Source organism: Sorghum bicolor, chromosome 1 (genome assembly GCF_000003195.3).
Source record: "Sorghum bicolor cultivar BTx623 chromosome 1, Sorghum_bicolor_NCBIv3, whole genome shotgun sequence".
NCBI lineage: Eukaryota > Viridiplantae > Streptophyta > Magnoliopsida > Poales > Poaceae > Sorghum > Sorghum bicolor.
This window is the reverse complement of record NC_012870.2, coordinates 62,300,284-62,315,247: the sequence shown is the minus strand read 5'-3', so window position 1 is coordinate 62,315,247 and position 14,964 is coordinate 62,300,284. Positions and strand designations below refer to the sequence as shown.

At 41.7% G+C, this 14,964-nt stretch overlaps 1 protein-coding gene across 1 annotated transcript; it reads right to left on the bottom strand.

Annotated features, from left to right (window-relative positions):
• Positions 6,692 to 14,914, bottom strand: LOC8066037 (U-box domain-containing protein 57). The gene is made up of 11 exons (XM_021452592.1): positions 14,836 to 14,914; positions 14,537 to 14,659; positions 11,324 to 11,446; positions 9,814 to 9,870; positions 9,034 to 9,125; positions 8,828 to 8,936; positions 8,657 to 8,725; positions 8,488 to 8,586; positions 8,207 to 8,291; positions 7,074 to 8,113; positions 6,692 to 6,901 (listed from the first exon to the last, which is right to left on the bottom strand). The coding sequence occupies exons 1-11, from the start codon at positions 14,857 to 14,859 to the stop codon at positions 6,692 to 6,694; spliced, it is 2,031 nt and encodes a 676-aa protein (XP_021308267.1). The 5' UTR covers positions 14,860 to 14,914.

Below are 14,964 nucleotides of genomic sequence, written 5' to 3'. Positions count from 1 at the left end.
TTATACATGTATGTGAACAACGACATTTGTGTAAGCAAGCCTATATACTCCACCAAGGCCACTAGAGGAAACAACACTGGTAGCTAGAAATTAAGTATGCACCTCTAACAAGTTGGTCTCTTGAATTAGGTTCTCCATCGACTTAACGTTATCCCCTACTAGCTTTTCATTAACTCCAACTTCATGACTAGAATCGACATGGTTTTTTTCTATGCACATTCTCAATCATCACCTAATAACCTATGTCGACAAACTCATAACACATAGAGAGATTTACTTGTATGGCCTTTAAAAAATACATCTTCCTTGTTTGGTCTTTTTTTTGAACTTCCTTCCATGGCCCTCAAATAAACTTTCATTCCTTCTATGGCCTTCTGTCAAGTCCGTTAGGGTACTCTGTTAGTTTAGGGACCCATGGCTACTCTCCGCATCGGGCATTTGTGAGTCACAACTTCTCGCCAGGCGCGACCCGTGACAGAGTGAGATGGGGGAGAGGGCGGCCGCCGCCGGCAGCGGCCAGAGCGCCGCCTTGAAAGGTCCAAATGGCTAGAGGGGGGGGTGAATAGCCTATTTAAAATTTCTACAAACTTCACTAAGCAAGTGAGTTAGTAAAACAAATGGCGAAGCAATTCTAGCACTAGCTCAACTAAGCTATGCAAGCCACCTATACAAACTAGTACAAGGCTAAACACGAAAGCACAACAACAAGAGAAGGCTAGTTACACTCCTAAACAAGAAGACTAAATTAAACAAGCTAAACAACTAGCAAGGTATACAAAAAGTAAAGGAGTAGAGAGTGATTGTTATACCAACGTTGTAGAGTAGAGATATATCCAATCAATCACTCACAATCACAAGAGAATCCTCGGCAAGAGATGACACAAGATTTTTACCGAGGTTCACTTGCTTCCCGGCAAGCTACTCCTCGTTGTGGCGATACACCCACTTGATGGATCACGAGCTAATTGGCAATCCAAAGCCAAACCCTCAGCGGGTGCCGCACATCCACTCACAAGATGGGGATCCTCCAAGCCACGAGCAATCCACTAGAGTAACCAATTTGCGATCTCCCGCGGGGAAGGCACAAGAACCCCTCACAAATCACTTGGTGAGGCTCGAAACAATCTCCAATCACGAGCTCAACACCACCGCTGCTCCAAGCCATCTAGGGCGTCGGGAAACACCCAAGAGTAACAAGAAATCCGCAGCAAACTCAAGAATCAAGTGCCACTAAATGCAACTCTCAAAGCAATGCACTTGAATCTCACTCAATCTCACTAGGATTAGCAATCAAGCAAGGAGATGAGTGGAGGGAGTGTTCTCTAGCTCAAAGTATGTCTCAAGTAATCAAATGTGCAAGAGTTAACCTCCCAAAGCCGGCCACCCTCAATTTATAAGCCCCTCAAAGAAACTAGCCGTTGGCCACTTTCACTAGGCTGAAATCGGGGGCACCGAACGCTACCAAGTGATCACCGGACGCTGGACACCCAGCGTCCGGTGCTCAGGGAAGGGCCACGTGTCCTACTTGGATCTCGCGTGTCAGTTTCTAATGGCTACCTGCAAAGCACCGGATGCTCTGTAGGTCCACACCAGACGCGCCCGGTGCACACCGGACTAAAACTCAGAGAAGTCTGCAAACTTGTAGGGTCACCGGACGTGAGCCACCGGACGCACCCTAAGCGTCCGGTGCTCACCGGACTTAAACTCAGAGAGGGTTTGCAAAACCTCCTCACACCGGACGCATACCACCGGACGCACTCAGAGAGCGTCCAGTGCTTAACCCTAGCAGGATCAAGCACACCGGACTCTGAGGCCAGCGTCCGGTGCCTCCGCACTCAGCGTCCGGAGAGTGTTTCTCAGAGAGAAAACACTTCCGCGACTACTCCAAATTTCCCATCGGCATAATAGAAAATATACACTTATTTTTCTCAAAAGCGCCGAATCCCGCCGGGAACCCAAACCCCTCTCAACCCTAGGAACACCACCTCCTTTGCAAAGTGTGCTAACACCAACACGTGTCCACCACCAAAGTGCATGTGTGTTAGTTTTTCACAAACATTTTCACCCAAAGGAGTTAGGTTAGCACTTTACTAGATCCTAATGCATATGCTCAAGATGTAGACCTAGTAGCACTTGATTCGAGAGATAACCGTGATTTCCCCTCTTGATAGTCGGCTATCTATCCTAAACCCGGTCAATCACTTCTCTACTCATCTTAGACCAGCAAAAGTAAAACCCTATGTTTATACCTTTGCCTTGATAACTTTGCTCCTTGTCTATCACCATGATCTCCACTTCATGCTTCATCCCTTTGTGATCATGTGGCCACCTTTCCATGCCACCACGCACCTTCATCACATGTGTTGTTATGCCTAACTCAAATCACTTAAACACAAGACATTAGCAACTTGGTGTCATTAATTACCAAACCAAACTTGGGCTTTCACGCCTCCACCGGCAAGGGCCGTTCATCGGGATCCCCTTCCCTAGAGCTGGCAACACATCCTGGAGGGGGCGCTGCTGCTCCAACCCTAGGGGTGCCGCTGCAATAGTTCCTAGCAGCCCTGCCATGAGCACGCGAAGCAAAAGAAGGCCTAGTCTTTGATTTGTGATATGTCTATTGCACTTGCTACTTGTATGTGAGACCAATGTATGTTTCATTTGCACTCTTGTGTGATCTTATTTATGTGTGACTAAAATCGAAGATCTCCTAAAACTATGGTGGATTTGTGTGACATATGTGAGACTTGGTTAGTTGCAATGCAAGTGAAATTTTTTTGAGCATATACTGTACTGTGATGGTGTCCAAATATTTAGTATGATCTAAATATGTACTATTATAATGTCCAAACTATCAATTTATTTATTTACTATTACTAAAAATATACTAGAAACAAACAAAATTTTGTGATTTTTTTTCACATCAGGGGCATTATTCAACACCGTTAAGTGATGAAAACGGACGGAAGGTCATAGAAGGAATGAAAGTTTGTTTGAGGGCCATAGAAGGAAGTTCAAAAAAGGCCATACAAGGAAAAGACATTTTTTTAAGGCCATATAAGTAAATCTCTCTAACACATAATGTACCCTATCCTTTTCGTAGTCAAATCATCATTTAAACTTCTTCCTTCTTCCTAGCATGACATACAAGCTTAGATGACTAAAGTTGGATGGCCTATCAAATAATTTTACTTCACATCTGTCATATATTCAAACTCCCATTTTCTTTGGTTACTCCGTGAAACAAACGAATTATACGATCTATCGTCTACCGAAAAAAATCAAGGATAGTGTATCATAGAGTACCTATAAAACATTTAGGCAACTAAACTACACTACCCATAATCTATAATCTAAACATATAAAGGACATGCAACTAACTGTACACTTACACATTACGTGCAAACCCTAAACACCACCGTAACAAAGGCTAAGATCTATGCGAACACAAGGTCGAGAAGTACCCTTGTGGTACGTTTTGTGATGAGTGATTGTCAACGTGATCCACGAATAGGTTGAGTCAGTGACTAACGTTACCATGGCGAAAGCTATGTGTGCGACATGTCTTTTGGCTTGTGGTGTTCAGCTGTGGAGCTCGAAGGCGGTGGTCGATGGCGAGAAGGTCAAGTAGAGACGTGCCATGCCGATGGACCTGGAGCGGTGAAGGATGGACGTGAGGCTTGGACTGACGGACCAGGAGGCCGGATGACCAGCCGCAGTGGCTGACATCTGGGACATCGACAAGTGCAAGAGTACATGGGAGTGACCGTGTTGACCAAGTCAAGACGGCGGACGCGAGTCGAGCGAGGCTCAGGAGGACTTAGCGGGCCGGCCGGTCGAAGACGGTGGTGACACGTGTCGAGTGGCGGGGAAGCGTATGGAGTACGCTACTCGCGGCGGGTTTCGCGGGTTTGGGCCTCAAAACCCGGGCGGAGGTCCCGATGCGGACGGATGGCACGTGGCGGCATTGGTGAGATCGCTTCGGAGCGAGGCTACCGGTGAGGAGGCACGGTGGCCGTCGGATTTAGGTCATGTCGAGTTGGACTAGAATGACCCTGGGGCTAGCTAGTTCGCTCAAAAATATCTAGGAATATTTGGAGAATATGTAATATGCCTGATAAATAAACCGGGGGAGTTCCCTACCTCCCCAACTCTCTCCCCACCTATCTCTTTCCACCTCTCTGCCAACAGGCAGTTTTTCTTTTCTCTCTAGGTTTTAGCTTATTTTTCTTTGAGTTCTGGAGATTCATGAACTGGTAAAATTCGTAGTATTTGTGTTGGTTTTGGAGTGGGAATGGAGGCCCAAATCCTCCTTTTGTCCTTTAGGATTCCTAACTTAAGCCTGTGATTTTCGTTGTTGTCTGTGTCCTGTTTTTCGTCCTGAAGAAGCTTTTTCGTTCTTGGCTAAGATCTCGATTTCCTGGAGTTTGAGTTAATCTCAGGTAATGATTCTTTAGAGATGAGTTCGTGCCTAGGTAAATTTCATTTGTGCAAAGTTTAGGAGCGAGTCCTTTTGATTTGAGTTGGATTTCATCGATTGTGTGGGTGCTGCTGTTTTTGTTTATTCTTCTGTTTGTGCGTCTGTTCTCCTGCTCGTGATTTGGTAGACTCATGGGATCAGACAGCAACGCTACCAACGCCGAGCGCTCGACGCCGTGTGTGCTCGATTGAGCAGCGTTGCCTCAGTTCCAGGCAATCCGTCTGCACGGGGAATAGGCCCGTCGGGGCCGGGGCTCGTCCGTGGCTCCAGGCTTGTGAGCACGAGCAGACCCGTGCTACTCCCAAGTTCTTGCAGGTGTTCTTGTTTTGATCAGGTTCGATCTCCTCTCTGCTGGCGTGAACAAACTTGTCCCAGCGCTTCTCTCTGTGTCTGCTTGATTCTTGTGCTCGAGTCTGTGACTCAGTCGATCTCCAGAAGCAGGCCAGGTGAGCGCTCATCCACCGATCTGTGCAGGGCATGATTTCAGCTTTCAGTTTAAGCGGTGAAGATCTCCAGTGCAAACCTTGGACCCTTTTTCCTATAGTTGTATGTCCTATCGGTGATTGCTTTTGAGTCTCAGTTTTTGATTGATCGAGGAATTTGCTCTTGCTTCCGTGAACTTCTTGTAGGTTCGTTAGTTTATTTTGGAGTATTAAATTTTACCCTTCTTGCTGAGAGTGGTTTTTACGATTGTGAATTTATTCTTATTTCTTTCTGTAAGTGGTATGAGCAGAGCACGTGAGCACCCAGTTGTGCAGATTCGACAGCCTCAGGTTGACATGCTATCTCTCTGTATTCCTTGATGATCGTTTTTCAGGGGATTTTCTGGTTAATTTTTCAGGCTTTGATTTTCTGTTTTATGTGCAGCTTAGTCGTTTGAGCTCCGTTTTAAGTTCCGTCTGTAGCGTTAGCTTTCTATCGTTGTGAGGAATTTATCTAATTACTCTTGTCACTAATTGGCCTGAGTAATTTAGTTTTGGGTACTTGTTTGTGTTTGGCGGTGATTTGGGACAGTGGCCAAAAATATTTCTAAAGGAAATTTGAGGCTCCCATTCACCCCCCTCTGGTCGCCGCTTTCGGTCCTTCAATCTACCCAATCTTTTGTTCCATTGCTAGAGCAACTCTCTACCTGATTGAGAAAGTGGTCTCTTTCCCTATATTCTTGTAAAAAGAGGATCCCCTTTTTCTATATTGTTCCTCTAAAAAAAATCTCATCCTCTCAGTCCCTCAAAGAAATGAGAGAGCAATCCATCCCTTTTTCTTTTCTATCACACACTGAGCCACACAACACGATCACCTCCCATTGCACGCCATTGCTCTTGGGGGCTGGCTGCCACCATGCTTCGTCTTCCAGGCCACCGGCTACCGTGCACCGCTTTGTCTAAACAAGATGTCACCATGCTGTCGCTCCTCTAGGTAGGCTGCCATCATGCACTGCTCCTCCGTGCCGCTGTTGTCGCTGCGGAGGAAGGAGAGGAAAGCAAAGTGATTTCTTTTTTATCAACTGACATGTGAGTCCTATATATATCGGGGGTGAAGATTTCTCAATCTGTTGGAGCACATCTTCCCCATAGTTTAGAGTGTTAGTTTTTCAGTCCCCTTTTAACCTGATATATAGGGGGACTAAGTTTTCTCAATCTAGTAGCTAGAGTTGCTCTTAGACATTCAAAACCATTGTATAATCCTAGGTGAGTGAGGTCAAACTACCGAATATGACCAAGAAACACGAATCGAAGGGATCTCCCCCCCCCCCCCCCCCAAAAAAAAAAAAAACACCAACTACAACACCACAAGGGGTGGCCAAAATCGTCGCATTTCAGCATGGGAACAGCAGGCAGCTCGGCACAGCTTGGTGAAACGCAAAGCTTCAACACTAGCTAGCAAGCTGCACTAGGGTGGCACTCCTGCCGTAGTGCCGTGGTGCATGTGGCGCAGCGGCCACACACCTTGGCTCAAGGGTTAGTTTTAAGAAAAGCTAGGAGTGTTTATTAAGTATTAAGATATTGATTACAAAGGGTTAAAATAAAATAAAAATTCCAAGAATGTCATCCATGATTCAACACACGTCTACTGACTTTGTTATGTCGCTTTCAGATGGCTACCACTGCAAGGATACAGATTTTTCTTAGCATCCAAATTTAAAATCCACCGGATCGAATTAACATAGTCAAGCTATGTACCTAAAAGCAGCAAGTTCTATGGCAGGGTATGTTAGGGGTCCAGATTCTGTCCTTGTTGCCGCTGAAACTCAAGGTACTCTTGGATGCAAGACCGAAGGGCATGATTAGGAATGATATCTCGATTTGGAAGGGCGAGATTCGTCATCGGAGATCTTGTGTTCCCACGATCAAGCCAGTGCTTTATGGCTTCTGATTCATAGGTGAATCCATCAGATGCCACTTGAGGGTCCTTCATGATCTCCTGAAAAATGCAAATGACCACTTCGTAAATGCACTTCAGTCTATTCAGAACTCTATGCGGGATTCTTAAGAAAAAAACACTGAACAGTCCAAGGGAAAAGGATTTCAATACTTTCTCAGTAACCACTTTTTGGTCCCAACCCATCTAATGAAGTGTTGTCAGAGTTAATTACCATGCGAATTGGACAGAAGAAGTGAGCAGGTGCAGAGCTTCCTTCAAAGACTGATTGGAAGTAAGCCACAAGAGGCCTTGTGACCATGGGCTCAATGACTTTCCAAACGTCTGTTAAGAGATCAGGACGTTTTTCCCGTGTCATTTCCATGCAGCTTAGACCGAGGAATGCTAACTGTTTGGCCTGCGTGTAGGGCCAGTTCCCAGCTGATTTATCTATCATCAGATGCAAGGTATCACTCTCTAGAGCTGATGCCACTTTCTTTGCTATAGAGAATGGAGACATTCCAGTCAAGACACGCAGAATAATGACACCTAGTGAGTAGATATCAGATTGTGGCGTGAGCTCCCCTGTGGTGAGAAATTCAGGGTCAATGTATGGCAGCCTCACATTGAGGTTTGGTGGGAACGCTCCAGGCGCAAGAAACAGGTTGGACAAACCAAAGTTGCAAAGCTTGCTTCTGTAATTGGCATCAATGAGGATGTTGCAAGGCCGGAGATCGCCATGGACCAAAGCACTGGGTTTATTTGCATGAAGGAATAGCAGAGTGCAGCAAACATCACCAATGATTTGTGTACGTTTGCACCATGGCAGAGGTGGTGGGGAGTTGTTTGAGCTAACAATGCAGTCTTCAAGGTTTCCATTTGGTAACCACTCATACACTAGAGCAGAGGCTTCTGAGCATATTCCAATAATGGTGACTATGTTTGGATGTCTACATTTTTGAAGAATAGAAACCTGCAATAACCAAGCATTAGAGAAAGGAATCATAAAGATGACTAACACACTCACCAGACCTACCTCCTGCTGAAATAAGCTTTGGGAACATGATAGCTTGATTGCCACCATGGTCTTATGTACATTGCCTTTGTATACGCCCCCATATTCGTTGTCTCCAACGTTGCACATATCACTGAAATTCTCTGTCGCTTGTTCCAAGTCTTGAATGGAGAACTCAAGAATAATATGCCTGTTCTGATCACGTAATTCATCGACCTGTCGCATTGCATTATCTAGTTCTTGTTTCAACTCATCACATTCTGCATTACATAAATGGATGTTATATGTTGTTGCCGCAAGTTTCTCTTCTAAATGCATATCAACCAAGATATGTTCTTGTGATATTGATCTACCTTTTTTTGCTTCCTTTTCACAATGAACTTGATGTTTTAACATAGCAACCTCCTCTTCTAGAGCCTGTATCCTTATTTGTGGATCCTACATGTAATTATGTGAGTCATATTTATTAAAACCTTAGAGGAGACAATGTCAAAGAAAAACACAACCATCTGGGTTCTGTAAAACCAATAAAAAAAAGGAAAGATCTAATGGTAAAAGGAAGAATATAAGGGAGAACAAGATCTTGCCACACTAGGCAACAAACTGAAGATCAAGTTTTAGATAGAAGAGACACCTTCTGACCATGAACATGCTTGAAGAACAATTCAACATTAGGATATTTGTCCTCTGCCTTGGGCATTTTCTGGTAGCAAATAATGTCCCCATTTTGAATCTGAAGAGGGGAGGGGGGTGTAAGTTTTCAGGAGCAAATAGAAATGAGACAACAAGTACTATAAACAAACCTGACTATATGTAAAGGTAGCATTAATGTCAATCCTCACACACATCAACGTCGGTTCGAAATTTACTTCCTGCATGTTAAAGTGAGAAATCATTACATATGATCGAGAATTACACCAAGACCATATAATTAGGATTAAGTTTATCTACTTTACAAAGGTATAAAACCGAACCTCATACAATTCAATTTCTTCATATGCATGAAAACCAGCTAGAGTTCTTAGTTTTGGAAGAATACGTGAAGGCCTTGACGAAGCTTTCACAAAGAGTGTGCTGACATATCTATTTGTCCCATTTAAGACAATAAAATTGAGTGAAAGTTCTTAAGATTACCAAAGTATGAAAAAGAGAGGGGGGGCAGTCAACAAACCGCACTGACCGTAGCTGTCTTTGACCTGGGTCATACAGCTTTAGGAACACCAATATGTCATCTTTGCTAATCATATTGCGCACAGGAAGAGGATGAAGCACCTAGAGTGAGCACATATTAAGGAAAATTCAGTAAGCAGTAACTCATTGCATGGAGTGGGAAGCATTGTTTTAAAGAATCTCGATGTAACACCAAATTCACCAAAATACAACCATCCTGCAGGACAGAAGAGATAACCCAGAGCAGTGGTGGATCTAGCAATTTATGTAAGCGTATGCCATATAAAAAAATCATTTGCAATTCGGTGAGCCATGTACCAATTTGGTAAATATATTTAAAATTTGCAATGTAATTCATTATGCATATTACATACACCAATAAAAAACATAATAAGTCCTGAAATTTTAATATCATGTTAGAAACTTCTATTAATGTAACATAAATATTTCAAATGTGGTACTACTTAGGCCGTCCTCAGTGGTACTGCTTAGGCCATCCTCAGTGCAAGTAGCCATTTGGTGATTGAGCGGCCAGGAGAAGCAGTGCTACCCTTTGAATCCTGACTCGCAAATTCACGAGGAATGCGAAACAACGCAGTGCTGATCTGCTGGATCAGTGGCGTTGTTCTACCCATGACCCAGAGTTACTATGTTTGAACCCTGGAGCATTTTTCAGCTAGTGGCCCATGTGTATAGCAGTGACCTGGTATCTTGCTTCTGGGCTGCGCTTAGTTTATCCTAGGATGTTACATAATGTATGAGAAAATAATTTTTGAAGTTCAAGTCTAACCTCCAAAAACAGATGCAGCTCACAAGCATTAGATTTTTTCGATGACTTCATTCCTACCTACAAAAGTGAATTTTCATAATCAATCTTTTGTGAACAAAACAGATTATATAAATAGGTAACAACGAAAGGAAGCAAACAAAAGGGCATGCATTTCGATCAAAATAAAACATATAAGGAACATATTAAACAAAGCTGGCATCTGACTACCAAGCTTACAAAACAGAAATTTCCATTCAAGAGTTGTTATGGGCCAAGGCCAGGGAAAGAGTGGATGCACATGGGATGCAACAGCAGGTGGACTCAAGGATTAATAAGACTAATTATTTAGATTATCTATTGTTGTGATATTGCAATTTGCAACAGAACATAATCCCAAGGCTGTAGCTTCCTTGGTGGTAAGAGGTAAGTTTGAATTTCACCTCAGTTCAATTAGAGACAGGCATGAGGAGACAGGAAACTGGACATGATCATGGGAGATTAGGCTGCCGTGGGACCTCCATGGTGGAAAAACCACCATATAAAACTAACTTAGTGGAGAATTTGCATAGTGATGTGGCTCACATGGTTCAGGTTACTATAGGAACTGTCAAGCACATCAATCTTTTCCAAATATAGTTCCATATATGTGGGCACCTAGTCGAACGCATGTTCAAATCTCCATGATATTTTCTACCACTATGAGAACATGTTCATTGTCTTGGACATGGTTGCACGGCTCTTTGTCTACAGTAAAAAAACAAGAACTATTAACAAAAACTAGATGGACTTTCACCAAATTTTTATAACATGCCAATCTTTTCTATACCGAATTTTGAATCCATCATGTAACAAACTCAAACTGGGTTGATCAATATGATATGAACGAAATGTGGGCCCCTTAACTAGGTGAGCAGGAGCACCATGTGCTAGTAGTGATGACAAAGCTTTTATACTTCTTTTACAAAAGCTTTAAACCTAACTTTTGACCAGCTACAAAATATACGAGAACCCACAAGCAAGTATGGTTACTGGTGAGAATAACCAGTACATTAGAGCATCCCCAACCGTTTTGCAAATAAGCTTTGCATTCATGTATTTGTAAAAAAGTCTTAAAAACACTTATCCAACGGTTTGGCATTTAGACTTTACAATTTTGTTAACTTGGCAAAAAGAGAGAAAGGATTGGCATATATGCCAAACCTGTTCACACTTGGCATTGGAAAATTGGCGTGAAGTGATTAATGCCAAACCATTGGAGATTGCCTCTTTTCACCTTTGCCATATTTTTTTGAGACTTGGCAAACTCACTCATTTGCCAAACCAATTATACAAAACGGTTGGGGATGCTCTTACAAGTAGAAATTCCCTTGGGTCTATTACTTTGTGCCAATGCAGTCTCAACAAATCATTTGAATGAAGTGCTGGAGCAATGGACGTAGGTCTAATCCTGACACAAAAAAATATTATTATATTTTATTGAAAGAACGACATAATTTATGCCAGAGAAAATAAACTTCAACCAACAACATACAGATAGTTTCTCTTCATTGGGAGCTAAAGGCGTGCAAGGGCGGAATGTCCCATTTATTCGTTGAACAAACAACCAGAGGCGTTGAGATTGAATTGGGATGCCAAATTCTTCAGCTAGTTGTTCCTGTGGAGGAAATCAAGCACACAGTACTCTGAGTAACTTTTTTTTTCCAAAGGAAGTACTCTAACTATGAGCCACAAATAATGACAGAATCTAATAATCATAGACATAATCAGACAAGTTTATCTTTTTACAACATATACAATATAAACTGGAACACAAAATTAGGAGTGCAATTTTCAATCTTTGATTGGGTCAAGTATTCATATGATGGAAAATAAACAATAATTTTCACAATTTTTAATTAAAGAAGTATGACTTCTGCTGACCAAAATATGGACCTAAGGTGACATAGAGAGACCACATAATAGATCCAAAATAAAGAGCATTATAAAGCATAACAAAGAATTCCACTAAATTATACCCAGCAAGCTCATGAGCATGAATCTCCTTTTTTAGCACAACAGCACAAAGAAGCGAAAAATGGAACCATGAGCAATATGAAAAGATTTTTAAAATTTCCATGATGTAATGTTGAGCACGGTAGGATAAGTTAGTAAAAATGTAGATGACAACAGAAAGGTGTAACAAGCCCATTGCAATCTGGAAAGAATTGTATAAATTTCCACATAAGAAACATAAGATAGTGAATTGGATTAAATTGTACTTAGATGTTTTGTAGCACAAGCATAGGCTTAAAACATACAGCTTTTTTAAAGCATGCAGTTTCTTTTCTCAAACTTGAAACATGCATTTTAGCTATGAAAGGAGTGGTTGGCATGCAAACGAGAGAAAATACAACAAACTTAAGGAATAGTTGGGGCCCCAAGGAGAAAACACAAAAATTATGGATTGCATGCGCTTCGCATTCCCAAGGCTTTTGGCTCTTAGGCCAGTCTCAATGCAAGTTTCATGAGAGTGTCATGCACATTAAATAGGGTGCCACATAAGCAAAATTGCTGACTTGGCAGGATCATTAAATGAAGGAGTTTCATCATATGAGAGAGGAGTTTCATCCCCATGAAACTCTTGTGGCTCGGTTATCTAGTTTACAGTCTTGGTAACTGTGCCATGAAACTATACATTGAGACTGGCCTTACTCCCATAATAAAGCCATAACAGGATACACCCAGATTGGTACCCAGAATTATATACATTTGATTCACAAGGTGTAAGCAAATCAATAAAGTAGCTAAGATAGTCAAAAGATTACAACTGTGATATATTTTAGCTTGACCTGAAGTACACATCGCATTCCTCAGTAAAAGTAGACCAGCCTGAAAGCACAAACAAGTAACAAGGCTAATGGCTACTAAACATGAAATGCTCAAAATTCATTACTGCAGAAAAACTAATCATTATATTTAGAAGATATTCAGTTCCTGGGTAAACGGCTGCTGTTAGTGATAGAAGGCAGCAATTTGTTCCACGCTACTTTTTATTTGAAATTCTCCTAGTGAGTATCACAAATAAACTGAAAATAAAAGTATTTTTGGCTTGCCGAATTGATTTTTTTTCTGCTGTGCTTGCAACAAACAAGGACCATAGGTAGGCAGATAGGTCAACACTTCAAGTACTTATCTAGGCGAATTATGTACAATCAGATGATCACTATTGACAGTGATATCAGAAAAGCTATGTTGGTCCGATATAGGTTTAACTACCATAAACATCAGCTTAACTTGTCAAGTAGAAAAAATTAACATTAAAATTAGAACTAAAGAGACACATTGATGTGAACTATAAATCAAGTACACCACAAGATTCTCATTGAGAAAATAAAAATAATTTGACCACTAGCAGCTAGAATTATAGGAGTACCCATATTTGCAAGCATGTAGCTCCAATAGAAAATGTGATAAGCACATGAATCAATTCACTGCTTTAGCATGCAAATAGAAAATAGTAAATACGACTATATACGAGTTAATACATTTGTCAGATATGAAAAAGCTAGTTGGTATTTTAATTTGTCCACACATCTACAGAAAATAATAGTAACTTTGAAATATATGGAACTTCTTTTTACTTCAACATCACAATTTGTATAAAGGGACATAACCCAAACCATGTAAAGGCCCATCAAACATGAATAATAGGTTAAAAAATATCAGAAGCATTGAGAGATGATTGGATGTGTGCCTTTGGGTAAATCTTGTTACAAGCTACTCTTTTTATTTTGGAAGTGGTTTATGTACATTCAGACCATGCTTAGTAAAGCTTGGTTTGTTGAATCACATTACTAAAACAATGACATCACTCATGGGATTGCCACAATGATGTATCATGCTTATGTTGGCCCCTGCGAAGTGCGGGCACAACCTGCCATATCCGTAATATTTTAGCATCTCACTTTCTTAACAAATCTGCAGCAAGATATGGATCCATGTTGAATACTAAATGAGATATTACAGACTAAGTTGACAAAACTAGCTAGATGAGCAATGCATAGCCTGATTGACATGGTCCCATGCTGCAAATTCCATTTTCTCCAGAGAGGAGTGTGGTGATGCCCTTCTACAGAATTGATGGCCTATTCTTGGCTACTAATTTAGCAGTCAAACTAGAAACCCACTTATTGAAAGTTACATGGACTAGTCTAGGAATTGATTGGTGTCGATATGGCAGATTGTGCCTTGTATGGTTATTTTGATCGTGAAACTTTTGTGTTGTTGTTAGGACTTAGGATCACTATTTTCTACACATACTATGTTTTTTACCTTGGCACTATATCATGATATTGGTCAGACAAATGAGTAGCATTGCATGATGAATAGAAAGTACAGACAACCAAAACCCAAGCAGGTTTAGTAAGATTTGCAACATGCCTAGTCCAGCTTAAATTTCATCTCCTAAACCAAAATATGTTTTAAGCTAAGACCTAACCGCTGCGAGAGCACTTCTCTTGTGTCTTAATCAGCCATTACCTACCTCAGTGATTTATACTTCTTATAACTGGGGTTCGTTCCTACAATCTAGAATCTACAGAGCAGTGCATGTTTTTCCAACTTAGTAAAACATAGGTAAGCAAGCAGAGGGCTTCCTAAAGAAGAAACTCCTAAAATAGAAAATCTAAAAGCCTAACTAGTAACAACCAAAATTGCAGGGCAAGTTCTCAGTCTCTGTCACCAGCACAAGTATACAGGACGATACCTTGAAATGGCAGATGGGCGTGTCTACCACGACCTGGAAACCCGGGACCCTGCTGAAATCGACGAGATCAAAGTAGTGGCCATCATGCCCAATCTGCGAGCGAAAATCTTCTTCTCTCACAACCTGAGCAAAAGCCAAAAGTTGAATTGAGCGACAACCCACGTCATGTGATGCTTTTTATGTCTCAAATAATCCTACATCCCAATCGATTTTGTCTCAGTTCTTGTGCCGAACCATGGCAGGAGCAAAGAAAACAGTAAAGTCCATGGGGGATGAGAAAGAGGCAGAGATAGGCAAACCTTTACTGTGCAAAGGCGCGACATGGTGGCGGTGAGGAGGGGACAACGACGGCGGCCGTCGACGCTTGCTCGGTGTGGAATTCGTGTTTACCCTCTCGAAGTCGAAAGTGTGTAATAACTGCAACATAG